The sequence below is a fragment of the Diceros bicornis genome, chromosome 26, assembly GCF_020826845.1.
Source record: "Diceros bicornis minor isolate mBicDic1 chromosome 26, mDicBic1.mat.cur, whole genome shotgun sequence".
In the NCBI taxonomy this organism is placed as follows: domain Eukaryota; kingdom Metazoa; phylum Chordata; class Mammalia; order Perissodactyla; family Rhinocerotidae; genus Diceros; species Diceros bicornis.
Window position 1 is genome coordinate 38,417,810 of NC_080765.1, and position 24,590 is coordinate 38,442,399.

A 24,590-nucleotide genomic window follows, 5' to 3' on the forward strand; every position below is an offset into this window, starting at 1 on the left:
ATAATGGCCCCTCAAATACGTTCACGTTCTTATCCCCAGAACCTGTGAATATTGCCTTGTATGGCAAAATGGACTTTGCAGATGTGATTAAGTTAAGGACTTTGAGATGGGGAAAGTATCCTAGATTATTCACGGGAGCCAATGTTGTCAAAGTGGTCCTTGAAAGAGGAGACAGGAGAAGTCAGAATCAGAGAAGGTAATATGACCCAAGCACGGATTAGAGTGATGCACTTTAAGATGGAGGAAGGGGCCACAAGCCAATGAGTGCAGGAAGCCTCTAGAAGCTGGAAAAGGCAAGGGAACAGATTCTCTCCACTCAGAGCCTCCAGAAGGCATCAGCCCTGCCAACGCCTTGATTTTAGTCCAGTGAAGTCCGTGTCAGACTTCTGACCCACACAACTGTAAGAGAATACATCTGTGTTGTTTTATTTTGTGTTTGTTTGTTTATTTGTTGGTGAGGAAGATTAGCCCCGGGCTAACATCTGTTGCCAATCCTCCTCTTTTTGCTGAGGAAGATTGGCCCTGGGCTAACATCCGTGCCCATCCTCCTCTACTTTATATGTGGGACGCCGCCACAGCATGGCTTGACAAGCGGTGCGTAGGTCTGCGCCTGGGATGCTAACCTAAGAACCCCAGGCCGCCAAAGTGGAGCATATGAACTTAACCACTATGTCACTGGGCCAGCCCCTGTGTTGTTTTAAGTCACTAAGTTTGTGGTAATTTATTACAACAGCAATAGGAAAATAATCCTCCCAATCTATCATGTGAGCCCTTAAAAGCAGAGAATTTTCTCTGGCTGGAGGCAGAGTGATGAGACAGAAGGAAATATTCGAAGCATGAGAGGGGCCACAAGGAGAGCCTGAGAGGGAATATTGGCCTCCAGGAGTAAAGCCGGGCTCCTAGCTGGAAACGGGAACCTCAGTCCTACAATAACAAGTAACTGAGCTCAGCCAACAACCTCAATGAGCTTGGGAGCAGATTCATCCCCAGAGCCTCCAGAAAGGAAGGCAGCCCTTGGTGGGTTGCATAAACGACATATATCTACATGGTGGAATAGTACGCAGCTGTAGAAAAGAACAAGCCAGACTTGTGATATATAATTAAATAAAACAAGATTCAGAGTGTTGCGTGTTTTATATCACCATTGTATGTAAAAAGAAAAGGCAGAAATAAGAGAAAAAATACATGTATTTGCTTGTTAATGTGTAGAACTCTCTGGAAAGATCTACCAGGAAGTAGCAATAGCTTGATCTCAGCCTGTGAGGCTCTAAGCAGAGGACCCAGCTGGGCCATGCTGTACCTGGACTTCTGACCTCCAGAACTTTGAGAACATAAATGGGTGTGGCTTTAAGTTGCTCAACTTGTAGTAATGTGTCATGACAGCGATGGAAAACTAATATAGGTAAATTCCTAAAAATGGTATCTCTTCTAGAAGTGGGTCCAAAGTAAGTGCACGTTAAAGTTTAGCAGTTGCTAAATTTCTTCCTCAAAGATGGTGCCCGTTGCTGCCCCTCCATAGTGTACGGAATGCTTGTCTCCCTACACTGTGGCTGGAAGACCATTTGTCACAATGTTTTTACCTTTTCAATGCAGTAGATGAACAGGATATCACAAGGTGGGTTTAAAAGAACACACATGCAACAGTTTCATTAAGGTGTTATTGACACACAGCGAACCGCACTTATTTAAAGAATACGATGTGGTGCATTTTGACACGTTTATGCCTGTGAAACTATCACTACGATCAAGATAGGGAGCACAGCATTACCCACAGGAGTTTCCTCCGTCCCCTCTGTAATGCAAATTCCCTGTTCCATACCTCCTCAGGCAACCACTGATCTGCTTTGTAGAATTTGCAGTTTCTAGAGTTTTACAATGGGGACATCCAGTATGCACTCTTTTTTTTTCCCCCAGTTCCTTTCAGAGTAACTATTTTGAGGTTCATCCACATCATTATGTGTGCCAGTAGCTTCTCTTTGTTGCTGAGTAATAGTCCACTGTATGGAGGTACCACAATGTGTTTATCTGTTCAGCTATTGCTGGACGTTTGGGTTGTTTCAAGTTTTGAGCTTTACAAACAAAGCTGCTGTGAATACCTGTGTCCAGGTTTTTGCACGGACATGTTTTCTCTGGGGTAATATCTCGGAGTGGAGTCATAGGTAGGTGTATATGTGACTTTTGAAGAAACACACTTGGTGTCTCTACTTTGCGTCTCTTTTACATCTGAGGTTGAGCCTCTTTTAGTTTGATGAACATCTACTCATGTGTCTTTTCCTGTGAACAGGGTGCTCATATACTTTGTTCATTTATTGAATAATCTGTCTTTCTCTCCAGCCATATGTGATGCTATTTTTATCATGTGATAACTCTTGTGTGTACATGGTTCCTTTCTGGCCCCTTTTTTCTCCACTTGATCACAATATGGAACCTAAAGACACTTGACTAGTAATTTCCAACCTCTTCATTTTGCCAATGAAGTAAATGAGTCCAGAAGTCAAGTGACTTTACTAAGATCACACAACTAATTGAACAGGTAAGTCAAGAGGTAAGCCATCACTCCCCGCCCCCACCCTGGCTTTTCCAACATCACTAATAATCAACAGGGAGCAGGTTTTATTTCAAAAGGTGAAAAATATGGCAAAAAGTAGAAATCATACAATGTCTGCTCTTAGACCACAATGAAATTAAACTGAGAACCAATAATAGAAAGGTAGCAGGAAAATCCCGAAATACCTAGAGATTAAACAACACACTTCTAAATAACACATGAGTCAAAGAAAAAATCTCAAGAGAAATTTAAAAATATTTTGAAATAAATGAAAATGAAAACACAACTTATCAAAATTTGTGGGATTCAGTGCAAGCAGTGCTTACAGGGAAATTTATAGCATTGAATGAATATATTAGAAAACAAGAAAGATCTAAAATCAACCATCTAAGCTTCCACCTTAGGAAACCAGAAAAAGAAGAGCAAATGAAATCCAAAGAAAGCAAAAAATATATATATAATAAAATTTAGAGCAGAAACCAATGAAATTGAAAACAGGAAATCAGAGAATGAAGGGAACCAAAAGCCGGTTTTTTGAAAAGATAAATAAAATTGACAATCATCTAGCCAGGCTAAGAAAAAAAGAGAAAGGACGTGGATTACTAATGTTAGAAATGAAAGAGAAGACCTCACTACAGATCCTATGGACGTTAAAACGATAATAAAGGAATATTAACAACTCTATGTCCACCAATCTAAAAACCTCAATGAAATGGACTAATTCCTTGAAAGACACAATCTGCCAAAACTCACACAAGAAGAAATACACAATCTGAATAGGCTATATCTATTAAAGAAATTGAATTGGTAGTTAACTACCTCCTAAAACAGAAAATACCAGGCCCAGATGTGTTTATTGGTGAATTCTGCCAAACATTTGAGGAAGAAGTTATACCAATTCTCTACAATCTCTTTAGAAGATAGAAGCAGAGGGAATACTTCCTAACTCATTCTATGAGGCCAGTGTTACTGTAATACCAAAACCAGACAAAGACATTACAAGAGGAGAAAACTGCAGACCGATATCTTTCATGAACATAGATGCAAAAATCCTCAATAAAATGTTAGCAAATTGAATCCAACAATGAATAAAAAGAATTATACACCATAACTAAGTGGGATTTATCCTGGATAAGCAAGGCTGATTCCACATTTGAAAATCAATTAATGTAAGCTATCACATCAACAGGCTAAAGAGGAAAAAAAATCACATGATTGTATCGCTAGATGCAGAAATAGCATTTGACAAAGTCTAACAGCCATTTATTTATTTATTTTTATTTATTTATTTTTTGTGAGGAGGACCAGCCCTGAGCTAACATCTGCCAATCCTCCCCTTTTTTCTTGAGGAAGAGTGGCCCTGAGCTAACACCCATGCCCATCTTCCTCTACTTTATATGGGACGCCGCCACAGCATGGCTTACCAAGTGGTGCGTCGGTGCACGCCCGGGATCCAAACCTGCGAACCCCAGGCCGCTGAAGCGGAGCGCACACACTTAACTGCTTGCGCCACTGGGCCGGCCCCCTAACAGCCATTTCTGATAAAACTCTCAGTAAACTAAGAATAAAGGGGGAACTTCCTCAACTCGATAAAGAATATCTACAAAAAATCTACAGCTAACATCATACTTAATGATGAGAAACTAGAAGCTTTCCCACTAAGATCAGGAACAAGGCAAAGATGTCCCCTCTCACTACCCGTCTTCAACATTGTACTGGAAGTTCAAGCTAATTTAATAGGACAAGAAAAGGAAATATAAGGTATACTGATTGGAGAGGAAGAAATAAAACTGTCTTTGTTCATAGTTGACATGATAGTCGATGTAGGAAATCCCAAAGAATTGACAAAAAAAACTTCTTGGAACTAATAAGTGATTATAGCAAGGTTGCAGGATACCAGATTAATATACAAAAGTCAATCACTTTCCTATATACCAGCAATGAACAAGTGGAATTTGAAATTAAAGATATAACGCCATTTACATTAGCACCCCCCAAAATGAAATATTTAGGTATAAATCTAACAAAATATGTACAAGATCTATGAGGAAACCTGTAAAATTCTGATGAAAGAAATCAAAGAACTAAATAAATGGAGAGATTTTCCATGTTCGTGGGTAGGAAGACTCAATATTGTCAAGATGTCACTTCTTCCCAACTTGATCTATAGATTCAATGCAATCCCAATCAAAATTCCAGGAAAGGGGCTGGCCTGGTGGCATAGTGGTTAAGTGCGCGTGCTCTGCTCAAGCGGTCCAGGGTTTGCAGGTTCGGATCCTGGGCGTGGACCTATGCACCGCCTATGAAGCCATGCTGTGGCAGCGTCCCACATATAAAGTGGAGGAAGGTGGGCACAGATGTTAGCCCAGGGCCAATTTTCCTCGGCAAAAATAGGAGGATTGGTAATGGATGTTAGCTCAGGGTTAATCTTCCTCACCAAAAACCCCCCCCCAAAAAACAAAAAACAAAACCCAGGAAGTTATTCTGTGGATATCAACAAACTGATTCTAAAGTTTATCTGGAGAGGCAAAAGACCCAGCATAGCCAATACAATATTGGAGGAGAAAAGCCAAGTTGGAGCACTGACGCTATCTGACTTCAAGACTTACGATAAAGCTACAGTAATCAAGACAGCGTGGTATCAGTGAAAGAACAGACAAATAGATCAGTGGAGCAGAGGAGGGAGCCCAGACATAGACCCACGTAAATATAGTCAAGTGATCTTTGACAAAGGAGCAAGGCAATATAATGGAGCAAAGGTTGTCTTTTCAACATACGGTGCTGGGACAACTGGAAATCCACATGCAAAAACAGATAAACAAATCTAGACACAGACCCCACACCTTTCACAAAAATTAACTCAAAATGCATCATAGACCTAAATGTAAAATATAACTATAAACTTCCTAGAAGATGACACAGGAGAAAGTCTAGAGACCTTGGGTATGGTGATGACTTTTTAGATAGGACACAAAAGGCATACTCTATGAAAGAATTGATAAGCTGGGCTTCATTAAAATGAAAAATGTCTGCTCTGCAAAAGACACCATCAAGAGAATGAAAAGATAAGCCACAGACTGGGAGAAAATATGTGCAAAAGACATATCTGATGAAGGACTGTTATCCAAAGCATACAAAGAATCTTAAAGCTCAACATATAAGAAAACAAACAACCTGATTAAAAAATGGGCCAAAGACCTTAATAGACACCTCACCAGAGAAGATGTACAGATGGCCAATAAGCATATGAAAAGATGACATGTAATATGTCATCAGAGAAATGCAAATGAAAACAACGATGAGATGCCACTACACACCTATTAGAATGGCCAAAATCTGGACCACTGACAACAGCAAATGCTGGTGAGGATGCACAGCTACAGGAACTCTCATTCATTGCAGTTGGCAATGCAAAATGGTGCAGCCACTTTGGAAGACAGTTTTGCGGTTTCTTATAAAACTAAACGTACTATTACCATGTGATCCAGCAATCGTGCTCCTTGGTATTTACCCACGGGAGTTGAAAACTTATGTCCACACAAAAACCTGCACACGGATATAGCAGCTTTATTCATAATTTCCAGAACTTGGAAGCAATCAAGACGTCCTTCAGCAGGTGAATGGGTGCATAAACTGGCTGTGGTGCATCCAGACAACGGAACGTTATTTAGCTCTACGGAAAAAGAAGCTATCAAGCCACGAAAAGATGCAGAGGAAACTTAACTGCATGTTACTAAGTGAAAGAAGCCAGTCTGAGACGGCTGCATACTGTATGATTTCAAATATGACATTCTAGATAAGGCAAAACTAAGGAGACAGTAAAAAGATCAGTGGTTGCCAGGGACTAGGGGGAGGGAGGGGAGCAGAGGTGGAGCAGAGGATTTTTAGGGCAGTGAAACTACTCTGTGTGATACTCTAATGGTGGATACATGTGATTACACATTTGTCCAAGACCATAGAATGTACAACACCAAGAGTGAACTGTAGTCTAAACTGTGGACTCGGGGTGATAACGATGGATCAGTGTAGGTTCATCAGGGGTAACAAATGTACCACTGTGGTGGGGATGTTGATGATGGGGGAGGCTATGCATGTGTGAGGGCAGGGGACATATGGGAATCCTCTGTGTTTTCCCTTCAATTTTCCTGTGAACCAAAAACTGCTCTAAAAAATAAAGCCTTAAGGAAAACTACATGACAGGAGTGGTTCATAAAGGACAAAATCTTACGTGAAATCCTCCACCCAGGTAAGAAGAGCTCACTGCGCCCCCTACTGGTCAGTTCTTCTCTACCATCTCGCCCTAGTTCTGCAAAATCATACCACCTTTTGATGGTTAAAAGGAAGGCTTCTTAGGGCTGGCCAGGTGGTGTAGCAGTTAAGTTCACCTGGCGGCCCGGGGTTCAAAGCTTTGAATCCCGGGCAGGGACTGACACACCGCTCATCAAGCCATCCTGTGGCGGCATCCCACATACAAAAGAGAGGAAGATAGGCACAGATGTTACAAAATAGAGGAAGATGGGCACAGATGTTAGCTCAGGGCCAATCTTTCTCACCAAAAACAAAAAAACAAACAAAAAACAAAACAAAAAAGAAAGAAAGCTGCTTAATTTTGGTAACTGACTTGGGCATGATAGGCCTTAATATGTCCTTTGCCTTAATTCAGAACTAGAAGCTTGATCCCCAGTTGTTGGCAGACCCAATCCTGCAAATTCTTTCAAGGAGGAAGCAGGACTTAGTTTTGGTGGGAGGACGAGAAGGAGGGAAGGCTTGTCTAAGAGGGTCTGACTGAATCAAGTCCTTGAGTCCTGGCACTCCACCCAACCAGTTCACCAGATTTTGGTCCAGTAATGACTTAGACACGAGGAAGCCAGGCCAGAGGCGCAGGGAGCCCTACCCTGGCCCACTCCAGTAGACTGGGGTAGTGGCAAACCTGGCCAGTCATCAGAATGGCCTTGAGAGTGGGCCTACTGTGGTGGTTCTGATTTTTCCAGGCCTAGGATGTGATGTCGCTGTGTTGACTGGAAACCACCACGTGAAAGATTGCAAGGTTTTCTCCCAGGTTCCTGACCATGAACAGGGGAGGAATCCAGGCCTGTGGGCAGAGACTAGAGTCTTCTGGAGAAGATGGAGGAGGTGATAACCACTGAGTGAAGCTGCTAGAGTTAAAAGAGAGGAGACTCTAGAACCTTCTGGGGTTAAAATCCTTGTGAGCTGTGTGACTTAGGGCAAATGACTTAACCTCTCTGCGTCTCATCTGCACAATGGGTTGATGCTAGTTCCACCTTGCAGGCTTTTGTTGGTGGGGGGAGGTTTGACTGAACGAGTTAATGTTCAATGAGTGTTTTGCCCAGTGCCTCATACAGTTTTCTTTTCTTTTTTTTTTTTGTGAGGAAGATCAGCCCTGAGCTAACATCCAGGCCAATCCTCCTCTTTTTGCTGAGGAAGACTGGCCCTGGGCTAACATCCGTGCCCATCTTCCTCTACTTTATATGGGATGCCGCCACAGCATGGCCTGACAAGCGGTGCATCCGTGCGCACCCGGGATCCGAACCCCGGGCCGCCAGCAGTGGAGCGCGCGCACTTAACCGCTACGACACGGGTCCGGCCCCATAGTTTTCTTTTCTTTATTGAGATATATTTGACCCAGTGACAACATTGTGTAAGGTTAAGATCTTAAGGTGTACAGCCTGCTGATTTGATACATTTCTATTACAATATGGTTGCCATTGTAGCGTCACATTACCTCTGCATTGCTAGTGATAGCTAATCCCTCTATCTCGTCACATGATTATCATTTCTTCTAGTGTTGGGAATAATTAAGATCTAGTCTCTTAGCAAGCTTAAAGTTTATGATACGGTTTTGTTGTCTGTAATCACTGTAATGTGTATTAGGTCTCCAGGACTATCTACTGATGGCAAGTATACAGTTTTCCAACAACATTATTATCTAATCTTTGAGGTCCCAAGGAAACCTCTCCTTCACAAACTGCTCCCACCCATCCCCTCGCACAATACCCCTTCCTTTCCCGGGACCAGAGCTCTCGTGGATGCATTTCATATCTTCCGCATGGGCATCTCATGTCCCTACTGGGATCTGAGCTCCTCCAGGCTAAGCCCAGGGAATGTAGTTTTCTCTCTTCTTCACAGCATCTAGCACCACCCCAGACCACATTGTGGGCCCCCAGACAGCTGTAAGCTGAAGGGCCTTTTACATCTTCAGCCCTATGGGTTGGGGGGCTTCTGAGATCCACCAGAGAAAATGTTTGAGCTGGAGGAGGGGAAGGCAGAATTACTGGTTTCAAAATATGTAAAGACAGCAGCCCAAGTCTAAAAGCATAATTGTGTCCAGAAAACATGGTGTGTCAACCAGTCAACTGTGTCTTAATTTAACTCTAAGAAAGTTACATTTAAAGTACATTTCACTGTCCATCAAGGGAAGAATGAATAAGCAAACTGTGGCTCATCCACTGAAGAGAATAGCATTCAGCCATAAAAAGGAATGAAGTAGTGACACAGGCTGCATCGTCGGTGAACCTTGAGAACGTGACGCTCGGTGAAAGAAACCAGTCACTAAAGGCCACGTATTGAATGATTCCATTTATATGAAATGTCCAGAATAGGCAAATCCATGGAGACAGAAGGCGGATCAGTGGTGACCAGGGACTGGGGTCACAGGAATGAGGAGTGTCTGCTCAGCGGGGATGCGGTTTCCTTTTGCGGTGATGAAAATGTTCTAAAATTGGTTGTGGTGTTGGTTGCACAACTCTGAATATACTAAAAGCCATTGAATTCTGCACTTTAAACAGGAGAATGGTATGCTATGTATTAGATCTCAATAAAGTGGTTTATAAAAAGCCATTTATCGTGGGAAGTAGGAGAATATGAGGAGGGGCTGGTCCCTGCGGCCTGCAGAGGGCTGAAAGAGGTGTTGGCGGGAGGTTGGACCCCCCCACCACCCCCACCTCGCAAAGGACTTTCCCTGTCTTCTCAGCTGGGGGTCCTAACATGTCAAGGAGGGTGGCCTGGGGCCTGAGCATGGAAAAACCCTGCAGCTGTCCCCCGTTCCACGAGAGCCGTCTCCCAGGCCTGGCGGAGCCGGCCCTCCCATTGGCTCTGCCCGCCCTGAGCAGCGGGAAAGACAGACCTCAGAACTGGAAGCGGTGACGGTTGCGCAATGTTGCGGATATAATCAATGCCACTGGCCGGATTGTATGCCTTAAAATGGTTAAAACAGTAGATTTTATGTTATATATATTAGACCGCAATTTAAAAAAACATCAGCCCATGGCTATGTTGCCTTCTGGCCTGAGAGCTCCATTTACAAGGCTGGAAAAGGCAAACCCTTTTTTCCCTAGACTGAAAAGGGATTTTCCCCCTCATTGGTCAGAAGCCCCCTCCCTTCCTCCTGGGTGGGGTGCTGAGAACTTTATTGGAGGTTTCTGATTGGCTGGGTCTTTGCCCTGGAAGCCCCCTCCTCCCTTCCCCCTTCCATCCCATCTAGGGACTGAAGCTGGGCCCGCCCCTTTGGGAAAGAAGATTCCTATCGGGGCGCTCTGAGCCGCTGTGGGGAGAGAGGCTGGTGGTGTGGGGCTCCCTCGGGCCAGCGGTGATGCTGGCGCCCATGGCGCTCCTGGGCCTGGTCCTGCTCTGGGCACCGGCGGCAGCGACTTCGGGGAGTAAGTAAGGCTCTTGCGGTCCTGGTTCTGCTTGGGGTGAAGGCGTGGCAGCCCAGTGCACCTGGGACAGCGTTTCTGTACCAGATGTCTGGTTACCTGGCCCTCTGCTGCCTCCCTTGGTTTTGCCTTTCATGCGGAAAAGGAGGATCCCTCATCTCTCGCTCCCGTCTTCCGTCCCTTCCAGGGGTGCTTAGCTGGTCTGCAGGGGTACCAGGTGGTGTGCTTGAAGACGCTAAACAGCTCTCTGACGCAGGGTAACGCCGAGAAATGAACTTTTATTTTTTGTCTATTTACTGCAGGAGGGTCTAGGGCAGTGCTATCCAATAAAAATATAATGCAAGCCAATATGTAATTTTAAATTTTTTAGTAGCCACATTTTAAATATGTAAAAAAAGCAGGTGAAATTAATTTTAATAACATATTGTATTTAACCCAGTATATCTAAAATATTATTAGAAAACGTAATCAATATAAAAAATTATTAACGAGATATAGTTTCCGTTCTTCGAAATCCAGTGTAATAATTATACTTAGAGCATGTTTCAATTTGGTTGCTAAATTTTCATTGCAAATACTTGTTCTGTATTTAGACGTCCCAAAAATTAGAGTTGAGAAAGTAGTTTCATTTCCTAAGTTATTTCAAGCATCCTTAAAAGTCTTGCAATAACTGACTTGAGTATCAGTTTTTAATTTAAATTTAAATTAATTAAAATGGCATAAAATGAAAAATTTCTCCATAACGCCAGCCACGTTTCAGATGCTCGATAGCCACGGTTAGCTGGTGGCTGCTGTTCTGGACAGTGCAGGTCAGACCACGGCTGTTTGATTCGCTGTATCTTCAGCATCTGTTTGCCTGGCACACAGTAGGTACTCGTTAAATCTGTGTTGGCTGGATAAATGAATGAACAGGGATCAGAACTGACATCTGAGAAAGCTGAAATGAGACTGGATTTCATTCCCAGGCTGTAGAGATGACATCAATTTCAGTCGTCCATTTCAGATCTCTCCCTAGAAATGAGTAGCATGTGGTGGAAAGATTTATTACCTCCCAACACTCAACGTGTTCCGCCTCCTTGGTGGATCTATTTAGTAGGATCATTGAATGGTCTCTGTTTTTATGAAAATTTATTAAAAATTTAGATGTATTTTTTTTAAGTGCTTGAGAAACAGACAGGAAACAACGCTTAGTTCAAGCGGCAGCTCTGAGAACACAGTTTGCTTCTGGGAGCTCGTGCAGGCTTCACTGCTCGCCGGCCCAGCTGGGCTGGAGAGCAGATGTCGAGGTTGTCGGTTGAGCAAACAGGCAGAATGCAGGGTCTCTGCACAATTGGGAGTTTAATGATTATGTGTAAACATGTTTAATTTGGGGTCCAGAGTCCAAGTTGTCAAAGAATTGAAGGAAAATTGGAAGAGAAATCGATTGGGTTAAATGTCTTTGAAATGTGGTTTTATCCATTGATATTCTACCTTTAATGCAAAGAGCATTTTGTTATTCCCAAAATATTCAGGGAAAAACTCTGCCAAAAATCCAACTACGTTCTGTTGTTTCAAAGGGTCCAAACAAAATGGTATAAAATGCACTTTCCCCCCATTTTGGGAGTGTTTTGTTTTTCAAGGGATTAAAAAGCCTGGCACGTGTAATGATTACAGTGAGGCACAGTGGGGTCGTTTTGAGGATAGAAATGGTGTTATTGAAAAGCCATTATATGAAAATGGCTACAGACAGGCTCCTGGGTAAGGCCGTTCCGGGAGGGCACGGATGGTGCCCAGGAATGATCCAGGCACGTGGCTGGAAGGAAGGACAAAGGAGGGTTGACAGTAGGGGGAGATGGGGGGCCCCGGGTTGGGACAGATAGGGGGTGATGACCCTTCCCAGGGAGGAGGGTCTGGGGACCCCGCAGAGTGTCCTCATGGCCTAGGGTGAGGGTTGAGGAGGTCCCAGCGCATTCTGTTCCTACTCTGGTTGTCCTCTGCAGCTTAGAAGGTGGGGAAATGAGGGGAAGCACTAGATACCACCATTTAGGGCTGCAGCCTCTTGGTCTTGCCTTTGTTGGTTCATCCATTCATTCATTGATTCACTCCTTCACTCACGTATTCATTGATAATGTAGTGGTTAAGGCTGTGGTCTTGAGCCAGGATGCCGGGGTTCAAACCCTGGCTTCACCACTAACTAGCTGTGTGCCCTTGGGCAAGTCACTTAAGGTCTCTGTGCCTCAGTGCCTTTATCCGTAAAATGGGAGCAATAATAGCACTTCCCTCAGGGGACTGTCAGGAGATTGAAGGATTGAATATGTAAATTGCTTGGAACAGTGCAGGACTCCTAGTAAGTGCTGTATAAGTGTTAGTTGCATTCATTCATTCATTCAGTTGTATTCATTCATCCATTCATTTATTTCAGTCTCTACTGAGGACCAGGTACTTTTCCAGGAGCTGGGGGATACAGTGTTAAATAAGACAACCCAAATAATCAAATCATAAAAATTTTAAGAGTTTTGAATAGATAAGGTGCTAAGATAGAGACTGACAGGTGGGGGACTTACTCTGGACAGGGCCCCACTAGGAGAGGCATTTATACTGAGACCTGAAGGAGCCTGGGATGTGGAGAGCAGGAGGAAGAGTTAAGGGAACAGCATGTGCAAAGGCCTCGAGGTGGAGAAGAAGGACCAGGTGGCTGGAGGGCAAGAGTGAGGTGGGATGGGGGGGAGCAGGCAGAGGCCGGCTCTCATGGTAGGGATTTTATTATGAGTGCACGTGGTGGAGGGAGACTTAGGGGCTGTTAAGAAGGGAGTGATGTGATTGGATTTAGGTTTTTAAAAGATGACTCTAGCTGTGGAAGATGAATTGTGGACACAGGGGGAATAGTTAGGAGGCTACTGCAGACGTCTAAGCAAGAGAAGGGATGGATGGAGGGAGGGAAGGAGGGATAGATGGCTAGATGGAGGGAGGGAGGGATGGATGGAGGGAGGGAGACAGACCTGCGTCTGTTGATGGAATTGGCAGAACTTGCTGACGTATTGGACTTGGAGGTGATGATAAGGGAAAAGAGTGGAAGCACGAATGACTTCCGGGTCAGCAGATGGGGACGAGCAGGTTGGGTGAAGGGTGGGGAGGTCACTCCCGGCCCTATGAGAGAGAGGAGAGCTGCCATTATCTCTTCTTGTCCCCTGGGCCCCGTGGACCTTTAAACGTCTTCTTTCACGAGCAGGTCAGTGGCCCTTGGGGTGGGGCTGTCCCACGCCTCCTTCTGGCCTTGCCTGGTTCCATCTGATTTGTGATTTCAGAAATTCCAGATTCGTTAGCCGGACAGGGGGCCTCCTGCATGACGGTGTGCACAGGTGAGCGAGTCTCCCAGTCACCTTATCACCCTCTGGTGACCCAGGAGCCTGAGACAGGACAGGGTGGGGCGTGATGCAGAATGTGATTAGGACCAACCCCAGAGGGCCTTGTCCACACTCCCAGAGAGGCCAGAGGGGAGGAGCAAGGCCAGCGCTGCAAAGGCCACCGGGTCACCAGCATTTAGAGAAGAGAACGGCACACCCAGGGTAAAGCCATCCCAGCCCCAAGGCCTCAGGGCTTTTTCTCATACCTGTGGTCTCCAGGTGGAATAAGTTTTTAGCCAAGTGATCCCATTTGCATCTTGGGGTGGAGTAGATGAGAGAACCTTGGCACAAATTCTTTGGAAAGAGAAAAGCATTTGGGGAATGTGAGGTGTGATTTTGTTTGAGCTCAATGAAATCGACATGAATCTGTTGATTCAATGACTAGCCCCAGAGATGGGTGGGGTGTCAGAATTCACACTTGAATTGTGCTTTGCAATGGGTCCCCTGGTCTAAAGAGAAGATTAGAGAATCACAGACCTCTCTGCTCCCCAACTCAGATCTTGCCCAGGGCAACGTCTCCCCCTCCCCCTCCCTCCAATGCCGGAGGCTCTCACCGGCTTGACAGCTCTACCTTCTAGAAAGATCAGGATGACCTCCCCAACCCACCCCATGCCCCTGCTTGATATCCACCAAGGCAGCAGGGGAGGAGTCAGACTGCCAAGGTTTGGATCCCAGCTGTGTGACCTTGGGTAGTTAGTTCACCTCTCTGAGCCTCAGTTTCCAACTCTGTAAAATGGAGGAAAAGAGTACCCACCTCACAGGCGGTGGTGAGGCTTAAACGAGTCATGTAAATGTAGATCAGTGGTTCTCAACCAGGGGGACTGTGCCCCCCAGGGACATTTTGCAGTGTTGGGAGACATTTTGCTTGTCACAACTGGGCTGTGCTACTGGCACCTGGGTGTAGAGGCCAGAGATGCTGCTAAACATCCTGCAGTGCCCAGGACAGCCCCCGTGACAGCATTGTGTGGCCCCAAATAAGAGTAGTGCCGAGGCTGAGAAACTCAGGTATGTGTAAAGCTCCCAGAAGAGGGCCTTGCACATGGTAACACTGGCTAACGTTTATTAGGCACTTATTATTATCTTTGTTTTCTTCTTCACTCTCAGAGGGGTACACAGCCCCCCAAGCTGGGAGCAGGCAGCTAACCACCCAGATAGAGGGAAGGAGGTGGGAGCCAGGATGCCTAAGTAGTCCAGGCGGAGTGGGTCTCAGGATGACGGATTGTCAAGGTGACACTGTGCCCTCTGTCTGCCCTCCAGGGTCGGCTGATCCCCATCTCTCTGTGGGCACCAGATACACCTATCGCTTTTCCACCAACACCAGCACCGGCCTGCAGGGGGCCCCACTGGAGGGGAGTGGCCTTGGCCTCCAAGGCTTGGTCACCCTCCATGTGCTTGGTCCATGCCAGATGGCCTTACGGGTGAGTGTCTTTGGGCAACCAATAGGTCACGCTGACACTGGGGAGGGCCAAGGGGACGCCACAGCCCCTTAAATTTCCAATTTGTCTAATAAATGGACAGGAGCTTTCTGAGGAATCTCAAATTCAGCAAGTGAGGGCTCTGGAGAGTAACATGGGAACGTGGCACCATTTTGGTTGTAGGAGGTGCCATGGTGGGCCCAGTGAGGGAGTCGCAGGGGTTCAGGAAAGGAAGAGGGCATTCCTTGGAGCAAGGAGAGCCACAGGATGGGGACAAGCTGTTCTTGGGAGGACTGAGGGTCACAGCTGGGGAACCTGCAGTTCCCAGGGGTAAGCAAAGTCAAACCAAGTCAAGGCCTTGTAGACAGAGGAACAGACTAGGGTGGAAACCCAAGGCCTGGCTGGGGCCTCCAGGCCTGCCCTGAGCTCCTCTGTATTGGACGCTGGCCTTGCAGTGCCTGGGCCCACAGGCTCAGGTTAAAGGTGAATGGTAAGGTGGAGTGGTGGTGGTAGTCCTGGGTTCCGTCAAGGCAGAATTATGAGCTAGACTCATTTGGTGGTTGTGGGTTTCTTTTTGTCAAGATTTCCCTGAAGCTCCCGCACGTCCTTGCCAGTGGAAGCGCCTTCCCATTCTTCTCTGTTCCCTTTCTGATGACTCTCATGTGTTTCCTGAACAAACCCTCCCGCCCTGCATATATGGCCTCTTAGTTTCCACTGAAGTCTTATCTCATACTTGAGGAGCATTTTTGAACTGGCCAGAGCGCTTGCTGACAAGAGTTTCTCAAAACTGTTATGTTTTCACATAGACTGCAGGATGGGGTCTTTTATGGGGTGGCTGTGAGCTGCCTCTGAATTCTTAAACTACCCAAAATGTCTGTTCTGGTCAGACCTGCCATTTTATTAGAGTCTTTGCCATCCTTTCACGTCCATCAAAACACTAGCAGTTGTTTTTTCCGCAGGGCTGGTTTTCACAAAGCTAATTATGTACTGCTGCAGTTTTATTCATTCATTTGCTCTGTTTTTAGCATTTAAAAAAAATTGATAATGTCAAATGATGGCAAGGCTAGAAAGAACTGGCTTATTTTGAACATTGTCTTTGAAAATGGGAATTTTACAGCCACATGGGAGGCAATCAATTAAATATATTTTTGTGTGAAAATAAGTAATCAGAACAATGAATTTTAACGAACTGAACACTCCTGTATAGCCAACACCAGACCAAGAATCAAAACATAACCCTATAACCTCCCTCCTCTCTTCTGGTGACTTTTCTGGAATAGCCTCCTGATTTCTAGCTCAATAGATTAGTTTTGTCCGTCTTTGAACTTCTCTTTAATGGAATTATGCAGGATGTTCTCTTTTGTGTTCTGGCTTCTTTTTATTTTTTGAAATTTTTGTATTGTGGTAAAATATGCATAACAGAAAATTTACCATTTTAACCATTTCAAGGGTACAATTCACTGGCAATAACTACATTCATAATGTTGTGGAACCATCACCACTATCCATCTCCAGAACTCTTCAGCATCCTAAACAGAAGCACTGTACCCACTCAACACTAGCTCCCCATCCCTCTATTCCCCTATTCTATCTTCTAGAAAGATCTAGAAAAAGGCCCCTGGTACCTCTATTCTACTTTCTGTCTCTGTGACTTTGCCTATTCTAGACGCTTGATATACGTGCCATCACGTGTCACTATCAATTTGTGACCTCCGTATCTGGCTTCTTTCTCTTAGTATAATGTCTCCAAGGTTCATCCACGTTGTAGCATGTGTCGGAACTTCATTCTTTTTTTTTGTTTTTTTAAATATTTTTTATTTTTTAATTATGGTAAAAAACACATAAATGTAAACTGTACCCTTTTAACCATTTTTAAGTATACAGTTCAGTGGGTTTTTTAAATATCTTCCATGTCTCTAGTTAACTCTTTGAACATATGGAATACAGTTATAATGAAATGCTGTCAAGCAAGTGGTCAGACAATAAGTGGTCTTGTTACCATGGCTGAGGGTGTCATTATTGTCCAGGAGAACGTCTCAGTGCCAAGTGGAACTGTGCTGCACCCCAAGATTTCAAGCCTGGGTGACTGGGCAGATGGCAGACCCTCCGTTAGGGGAGGGAGGCTGGTTTTGAGGAGGCAGAGGAATTGGGTTTTAGACAAACTGAATGAGGATTAGTTACTTTGAAAAAGTGAAATCATAGGGCAGTGAAACCATTCCGTAGGAGACTATAATGTGGGACACATGTCATCACACATTTGTCCAAACCCACAGAAGGCACCACACCAGGAGTGAACCCTCATCTAAACCACGCCGGGTGGTGATGATGTGTCAGCGTAGGTTCATCGATTGTAACAAATGGTGGGGCAAGTGGAAGACGGGGAGGCTGTGCATGTGTGGGAGCGGGGGTACGTGGGAAATCTCTGTACCTTCCCCGCAATATTGCCATGAACCTAAAACTGCTCTAAAAATAGTCTATTAAAAAAAAGTGAGGTGCCGGCCCGGTGGCATAGCAGTTAAGTTCGCGCGCTCTGCTTCAGCAGCCCGGGGTTCGCAGGTTTGGGTCCCGGGTGCAGACCTACACACGACTCCTCAGGCCACGCTGTGGCGGCGTCCCATGTAAAGTGGAGGAAGACGGGCACGGATCTTAGCCCAGGGCCAGTCTCCCTCAGCAAAAAGAGGAGGGTTGGCAACAGATGTCAGCTCAGGGACAGTCTTCCTCACATACACACAAAAAAAGTGAAATTGGTCGTGTTAGGGAAGCAGGTTTTAGGGGTGATTTTTTTGTCTTTAGAAACTCCATCTTCTTTTGCAGTAAATGCACACACACGCGTGCGCGTGCACACACATGCAACCACGGTGATCTTGGGGCATCCAAGTGTCTTATTCACGACGGGCAACGCCTTTCCATTTGCTTTGCAAGCCTAACGTTTGTGTTTATACTGTACAGTCATATGACTCTCACCCAAACTTCCAGGGCCTTTTTGGGCAAAACGAGCAGCTCACGAGGCCTCCCAGAGCACTTAGCAGGGAGCAGCAGGTGCCTGGCTGTTTCAGTTATCACCCCTGGAGGCTCTGGGCATCCACCGCCCAGGAACTAGAACCTTCAGCTGGAGGGAGGGATCTCTCTGCCTGGACCCTGGCACGGGGCGGGGCATCACACTGGGCCCCAGAGCTGCTTCGTGGGTGGGGGTGCTGGGGAGGTCGGGATGTCCCAGGAGGGGTCACCAACCACAGTGCTGTCTGCTGCAGCTCCAGGGCTTCCAGGTGACGTCCATCCTGGGGTCCAAGGTGGAAGTTCTGAAGGAGTCAGCGAGTCTGAGGTAAGACGCCTGGCCTCGGTCTGGCCTTGCCCCTGACGGGGCTGGGCGTGTGAGCCCTGTCCCCTCTTCTGATGGCTGCCGGGCGCTGGGTGTACCCAGTTACATTGGAAGAACCCAATTAGGGTGCAGCAGCGAGATGCCATCTTGGACTGAAGTTCAGACAGGGTTCCATCTCTATGTCTTGACCTCGTTAAGCTCTCAGACAAGAGCTGGAGCCTTGAGAGACTCCAAATGGCCTCAGGTGGCCTTCCTCTCTACCTGGTGGAAGGAACTCACCCCCATAGTTCCCTGCCTGTCACCCCCAGCATGTCCAGATTTTATCTGCCAAGCACCCTCTGGGCTCATCCTTGAGAACATTCTGGAAGACACTGGGCACCCATTGAGGCCTGCCGCTCCCACCACCCCCACCCCCTACCGCCCCCCACCCCCCGGCCAGGATGGGGGTTTTCCTGGAGACTCATGGCCTCTCCCTTCCCAAGCTAAGCCCCCCTTTTGTGAGCCAGCCTGGAATTCTCCCCCTGGCCAGTTTCCCAGGATGCTCTGACAGTGGCCTCAGCGGCCTCAAAGGTCTGTCCAGCCGCCAGCCTGAAGACAGGCCCACCTCCGCAGATTCCTCTTCCTTTTTTATTGCAAATTCATTTGTCACAAGATAAAGCCTTTGTGCAAGGATACAGGGACGGGTGATGCTGCCGAGGGGCAGATGGATCCCTGCTGAAAGGCTTGCGGTGGTCTCCGCCATGGGGACAGCCGGGGCTATTGTCACTGAGCTCCTCATCAGAAATGCTAAGTCAGTGGGCTGGGGGCTGCCAGCTCCTTGAGGCCAGACTGACATTTGCTATTCTGGAAGGGGCGGGCACCATCAGCATTTCTCTTAGCCTAAGGCCTGAGACCCAGGGGCTGCCTCCAGAAGGCCCCAGACTCCAGTTGGAGCTGGGGAGGGGGCTGTGACCTCCTGGGGAGGTACAAGTAGGGAAGCTTCTGTCTCTCAAGGTTCTGCTTTGCTGCCTGCCCTGGGGGGGGTTGGGGCCTTAGCAGTCCCCTTGCCGTCGTTCCCCCCCCCACCCCCGCCCCCCAGCCCTTCACCTAGATAGTAGACACAGCTCCTTTCTGCTTGGTGAGGCATGGCAGGAGGAGCATTGGGCTAAATTCTGGTCCCAGCTCCTCCCCGACTTGCTGTGTGATCCCCTGTGTGATCGCCGCCAGCGGCTCCCCCTCTCTGGGCCTCGCGTCCTTGTCTGCACAATGATAGAGTCTCAAGTCACTTCCAGCTGGAGGTTTCGGAGACCTGTGATGCTGGAGCCAGCCTGCCTGGGGTTGAATCCCAGCTGCAGCCCTGTGCAAGTCACTCTATTGCTCTGAGCCTCGCTTTCCTCCTCTGTGATGTGGGTGGGGGGATGCTAAGTACCTCTCTGGTGGGCTGAGAGAATGAGAAGCTTTGGAACACAGGCAGCCCTTGGAGGCTCAGCTTTTCATGATTTCACGCTGGGCTCACACATATGTACATTTTGTCCAAGAGGTGACAAGGCTGGGGGCAGTTTTGAGCAAACAGTTGGCTGCCGTTTTGTTGTTCAATTCAGAAGTTGCTGGAGAGCCCAGCTGAGGAGGGAAGCAAGGCCGTATAGAGGGACGTGGCCGTACCCTGGGTGCTTTCTATGGGGGCTGATCTGTAGGAGGGGCAGGGATGCTGTGGCCCCAGCAGTGAAGAGGTGGCCTGGGGCCTTGGAGGGGCCGCGCCTGACGCCCACCCACCCGCAGCGCCGCCCTGGGCCGCGTCCCGCTCCGCTTCGTCCTGCGCGCCGGGCGCGTGGTCCGCCTGTGTCCCCACCGCGCCGAGCCGCGCTGGGCGCTGAACGTGAAGCGCGCGGTGCTGAGCCTCGTGCAGGGTCACCCCGGCGCCGCCGGCCCCCAGACCCTAGACGAGGTGAGACCAGAGCCTGGAGTGGGCGGGGGGCGGGGGGCGCAGGGGGCTGACCGGGTCCTGCTCGCTCGCCCAGGTGGACGTTCTGGGCAGGTGTCCCACCACGTACCAGCAGCGCGGCGCCAGGCTGCTCAAGACCAAGGACCTGGCGCGGTGCTCCCTGCGCAGGGCGCGCTCCGCGCTGCGCTCACAGGCGCTGCCCCTGGCGGCGGTAAGTGCCCTGCCCTCCCGTCTCTCCCTTCTCCCCTCCCCTCTCTCCCCCCCTCCCCTCTCTCCCCCCTCCCCTCCCCCTCTCTCCCCCTCCCCTCCCCCTCTCTCTCCTTCCCCCTCCTCCTCTCTCCCTTCCCCCACCCCCTCTCTCCCCTCCCCCTCTCTCCCCTCCCCCTCCCCTCCCTCCTCTCCCTCCTCTCCCCCCTCTCCCCTCTTTTCCCCCTCTCTCCCCCCTCCCCTCTCCCCACTCACCTCTCTCCTCTCCCCTCCCCTCCCCCTGCATGGCTCCCTGAGGATGACAGTGTTTGGTAAACAGTTGTGTCTGTATAAGGAGATGAGCATCATTAGCATTAACACTGTCACAGTCTTCACATCCAGAGGCTGATGCCCAGCTGGGCTGACTCTGGTGTGTTTCACTTTCAAACTGAGGTTTCCTTGCTCTCCTTGGGGTCACTGTTGGCCGGACTTGCTTGCTTTCCTTGTCCTTCTCACCTCCATCAGCCTTTGTGTGGGCTGAGGTTGCTACAGTCCAGGCAGGGAGGGGTCCTGAAGCTCTGATGTAGCCCCCAGTCCCCCTCTCCCCGCAGCCTTGGCCCTCCCTGCTGGTTTCAGGGGCCCCAGCTGGGGTCCGTCACAGCCAAGCCTGGCGTGACCCTTGGCCTCTTCCCCCTTCGGTCCAGCAGCCAGGCCTGGCCTCCCGCCTGACCTGCCTCCAGAGTTTCCAGGCCGGCGTGCTGAGGGAGGCCTCCTGCGCGGAGCTGCATGCTGTGGGGCCCCTCTCCGAGAAGGCGAGTGCCGTGCAGATGAGGACACTTTCCCGGCTGACTCTGCTGCAGGAGATGCCCCCAGATCCGGCCGTCACAGGTGACCGGGCGTGGGGGTGGGGACCCTTAGAGGAGCCTCAGGCAGGCCCAGGCTCCATTGCCCTGATCCTGCCTGCACACCCTTGAACCTTTTCTGAAAATGACCATTGTCAGGAGAGGCAGCCTCTTTTCTAGAAGTTTCTCCAGAAGTTTCTGTTGGCTCAGATGGCTCAGGCTTGATCTTGTCCTTCTCCCTGGCTTGTCCTCAGTGGAGAGGGAATCTTCTGGTTACCAGCTTTTGTGGGACACTTCGTCTTACATCTGATGACCTCTCAGCCTGACCATTTTGGGGATGTGCTGACTCAGGTTTCCAGATTTTCTGGAAAGTTCCTGCCAACGCCTAGCATTCCCCGGAGCTTGGCTTCCTCCGACAGTTTTGCTGGAAAGAAACAAGCAAGGCGTGCATCTGAGGGAAAGAGATCTTTTTTCATGATTAAAAAACAGCTGGTTCCCTGAATAATGAAGTCAGAATGGTTAATTCTTATTGCTGACATTTGGGAAGGATTTCCTGTGGCCAGGAGCTGTGCTGAGCGCTGTCTGTGGATAGTGAACGTAGTTCTCAGCATAACCCCGTTAGGAAGGTACTATTATTAGTTACATTTTTCAAATATGGAAACTGTGGCTCCAGGAGGTAAAATGACTTGTCCGAGGTCACACAGTGAGAGGCAGAGCTGCGACTTGAACCCCGGGTCTGTCCTACAGCCCCGGCTGGTGATGGTGTTTGCCTCGGAGCACAGACTCACTACACCACCTGAGGACGGCCCAGCAGGTGGGGCCTGAAGCCCTGCGGCTTCCCAGCTCCCCTCCGGCTCCGTGGAACACGGCTGAGGTGCTGCCCGCAACCCTGCTCGGGCACAGACACCAGCAGTGGCCGAGCAGCTAGTCTTGTCAGGACCTGGTGGCTGCCCCTTGAGTTGAATGAACTGGTCACCTTTTTTTAACGGCTTTGTTGAAATATAACTCACATCCCATACAATCCACCCATGTAAGAGAACAATTCGATGGCTTCTAGTATATTCACAGAGTTGTACCTCTATTGCCGCAACCAACTTTAGAACGTTTCCGTCATCCCAGAAAGAAACCTTGCACCCGTCAGCCATCGCCTCCAGTCCTCCCCCTCCCAGCCCTATGCAACCGCTGTCTACTTTCTGCCTCTCTGGATGTGCCCATTCTGGACGCTTTACGTAAATAGCGTCATACAGTCTGTGGCCTTTACGTCTGGCTTCTTTCACTGAGTGTCGTGTTCTCAGGGTTCCTCCATGTTGTCGCAGGTGTCAGAGCTTCCTTCTTTTTATTGCCAAATAATCTTCCATTGTATGGATGAGCTTTCCGTGTTTTCTCTCAGTCCCAAGAGGAACTGGGTTTCAACCTGACTATGTGGGGTGCAACTTGGGCCACTGGTGTCTCTCTGTGCCTCGGTTTCCCTAGCTGTAAATATAGGAGCCTACTGACCCTTACCCCAGAGGTTACGGGGAGGGTTAGAGGAAACGGTTAAAGCCTTCAGCACAGGGCCTGGCGTGTGGCATCTGTAAACTCTGGTCCACGTCCCCTGTCCCTATTCTCTATAGAGTCTGAATTTCCCAGACACACTCAGAAATGAGTCTTATTCTTCCTTTAAATTCCGATCGCTCTGGCTTGCTCTAGTCCTTTCTTGCTGGGCTGTCATCTTGAGGGGGGTGGACTCGCCTGGTTCCCAGCTTTCATGGGAGGATTCTTCCCAGATCTGAAGATCTTGCACTCCTGCGCATAGCGATTGCAGACGTTTGTCTGGGCACCTGTTGTGTCCCAGGCCCTGCCCAGGCCCTGGGGCTAGAGCTGTGACCACAGCAAATTCGATCCCTGTTACCCTGAGGCTGACACCCTCGTAGGGGAGAGAAACCACCCCCAGGTGGAAACGTGGACCAGGTGGTTTGAGATGTTGATACGTGGTAGGAATGAAATTAAGCAGCCACGTGGGGGCAAGTGATGGGAGAGTCAAGAGGGCCTCTTTGGGGAAGTGACGTTTTTGCTGAAGGGCGAGAATGGCCGGCTGTGGGAAGATGTGGGAAAGAGCATCCAGGGGGAAAACAGGGTGTGCAAAGGCCCTGAGTCAGGAGAGGGCCCCATATGTCCCAGGTGCCCCGGGGCTAACGAGAGGTCTGAGGAGCAGATGGATAAATGTGTGCACGTGTGTGGAGACAGACAGACGTGGGATGAGTGCCCTGACCTGGGGGCAGCCAGACCACATTGGACAGCATCTGGAAGGCACAGCCCTTTGCTAAGGAGTGTTGAGGCTAAGGGAGGGGTGGTTTGGGGAGATGGGGCAGTAAAACTCCCCACAGTGTATTGGACCATCCCCGATTGATGGGCACATGGGTTGTTTCCCATCTCTTGCTGTGAGCAGCAGCTGCCATGATTTTCCTCGTGTATGGCCCCTCACCCGTTCCCTGAAACATGCAGAAGGAAGCGTTGGTGGGATGTGGGGGCCGCTCCTTCTGGCTCACTCTGGTGTTCCCCCATGCCATCATTCCCGTCCAGCGCTTCCCATCTCAGATCCAGATGGTGGAGAATTAACCCCCACCAGCCTGTTGTACGAATGGGAGGAGACGTTGCCCTGGGCTACGGTGGCCACAGTGGCCGCATCTGTGAGGAAGCTGTGCCTGGCTCAGACCACGAGCTTTGAGGTAAGTGGCTTCTCCAGCTCCAGGCTAGAGTCTGCCCTGGGCCTGGGTCCCTGGGACACCCTCCTCTTCCTGCCCAGATCCTTTATGGCCCATTCTCCCAGATGTTCAATATCAGGGCTGCTGTGTACAGTTGGGCAGGTCGTGCACTGCCCAACGGTGCCTGCTTACAAAAGCAAAGAAGGGGAAGAAATCTAGCTGGTGTGTTCCAAGCCTTGTGTCCCAGTGCAGGTTGGATGCGAGCAAAGAGGAGGCCTTGTTCTCATCTGCTGTCTGTGGGCAAACAGTCCTGTTAGGCCCCAGTCTAACCTTCTGAACCTGGCCTGTCCCAGAGATCTCTCAGGAAATCTCTAGCCGTATCCAGGCCTCAGCACTGAAGACTTCCCACCCTGGGCCAGATCATTCGTTATTGTGGGGGCTGTCCTGTGCGTTGCCTCTACCCACTAGATGTCAGTATTACCTCCACCGCTGGTTGTGACAACAAGTGTTTCTAGATGCTGTCAGATGTCTCCCGGGGAGCATGGTTGCCCTCCTTGGGAACTGCTCTATGGCCTGTGTTCTAACCATTGTGCTGCCAAACCTCATGAAATGCTGGGAA

The 24,590-nt window shown here is 48.6% G+C and overlaps 1 protein-coding gene across 1 annotated transcript in view; it reads left to right on the top strand.

Annotated features, from left to right (window-relative positions):
• Positions 1-10,153: 10,153 nt before the first annotated feature.
• The window catches only part of LOC131422652 (uncharacterized), a 135,845-nt gene continuing 121,408 nt past the window's right edge, over positions 10,154-24,590 (top strand). The window contains 9 exon segments of the mRNA XM_058570047.1: positions 10,154-10,224; positions 13,506-13,559; positions 14,862-15,022; positions 18,271-18,341; positions 20,097-20,262; positions 20,336-20,470; positions 21,153-21,326; positions 22,776-22,797; positions 23,871-23,995. Coding sequence (XP_058426030.1) covers positions 10,158-10,224; positions 13,506-13,559; positions 14,862-15,022; positions 18,271-18,341; positions 20,097-20,262; positions 20,336-20,470; positions 21,153-21,326; positions 22,776-22,797; positions 23,871-23,995 — 975 coding nt within the window. The 5' untranslated portion in view covers positions 10,154-10,157.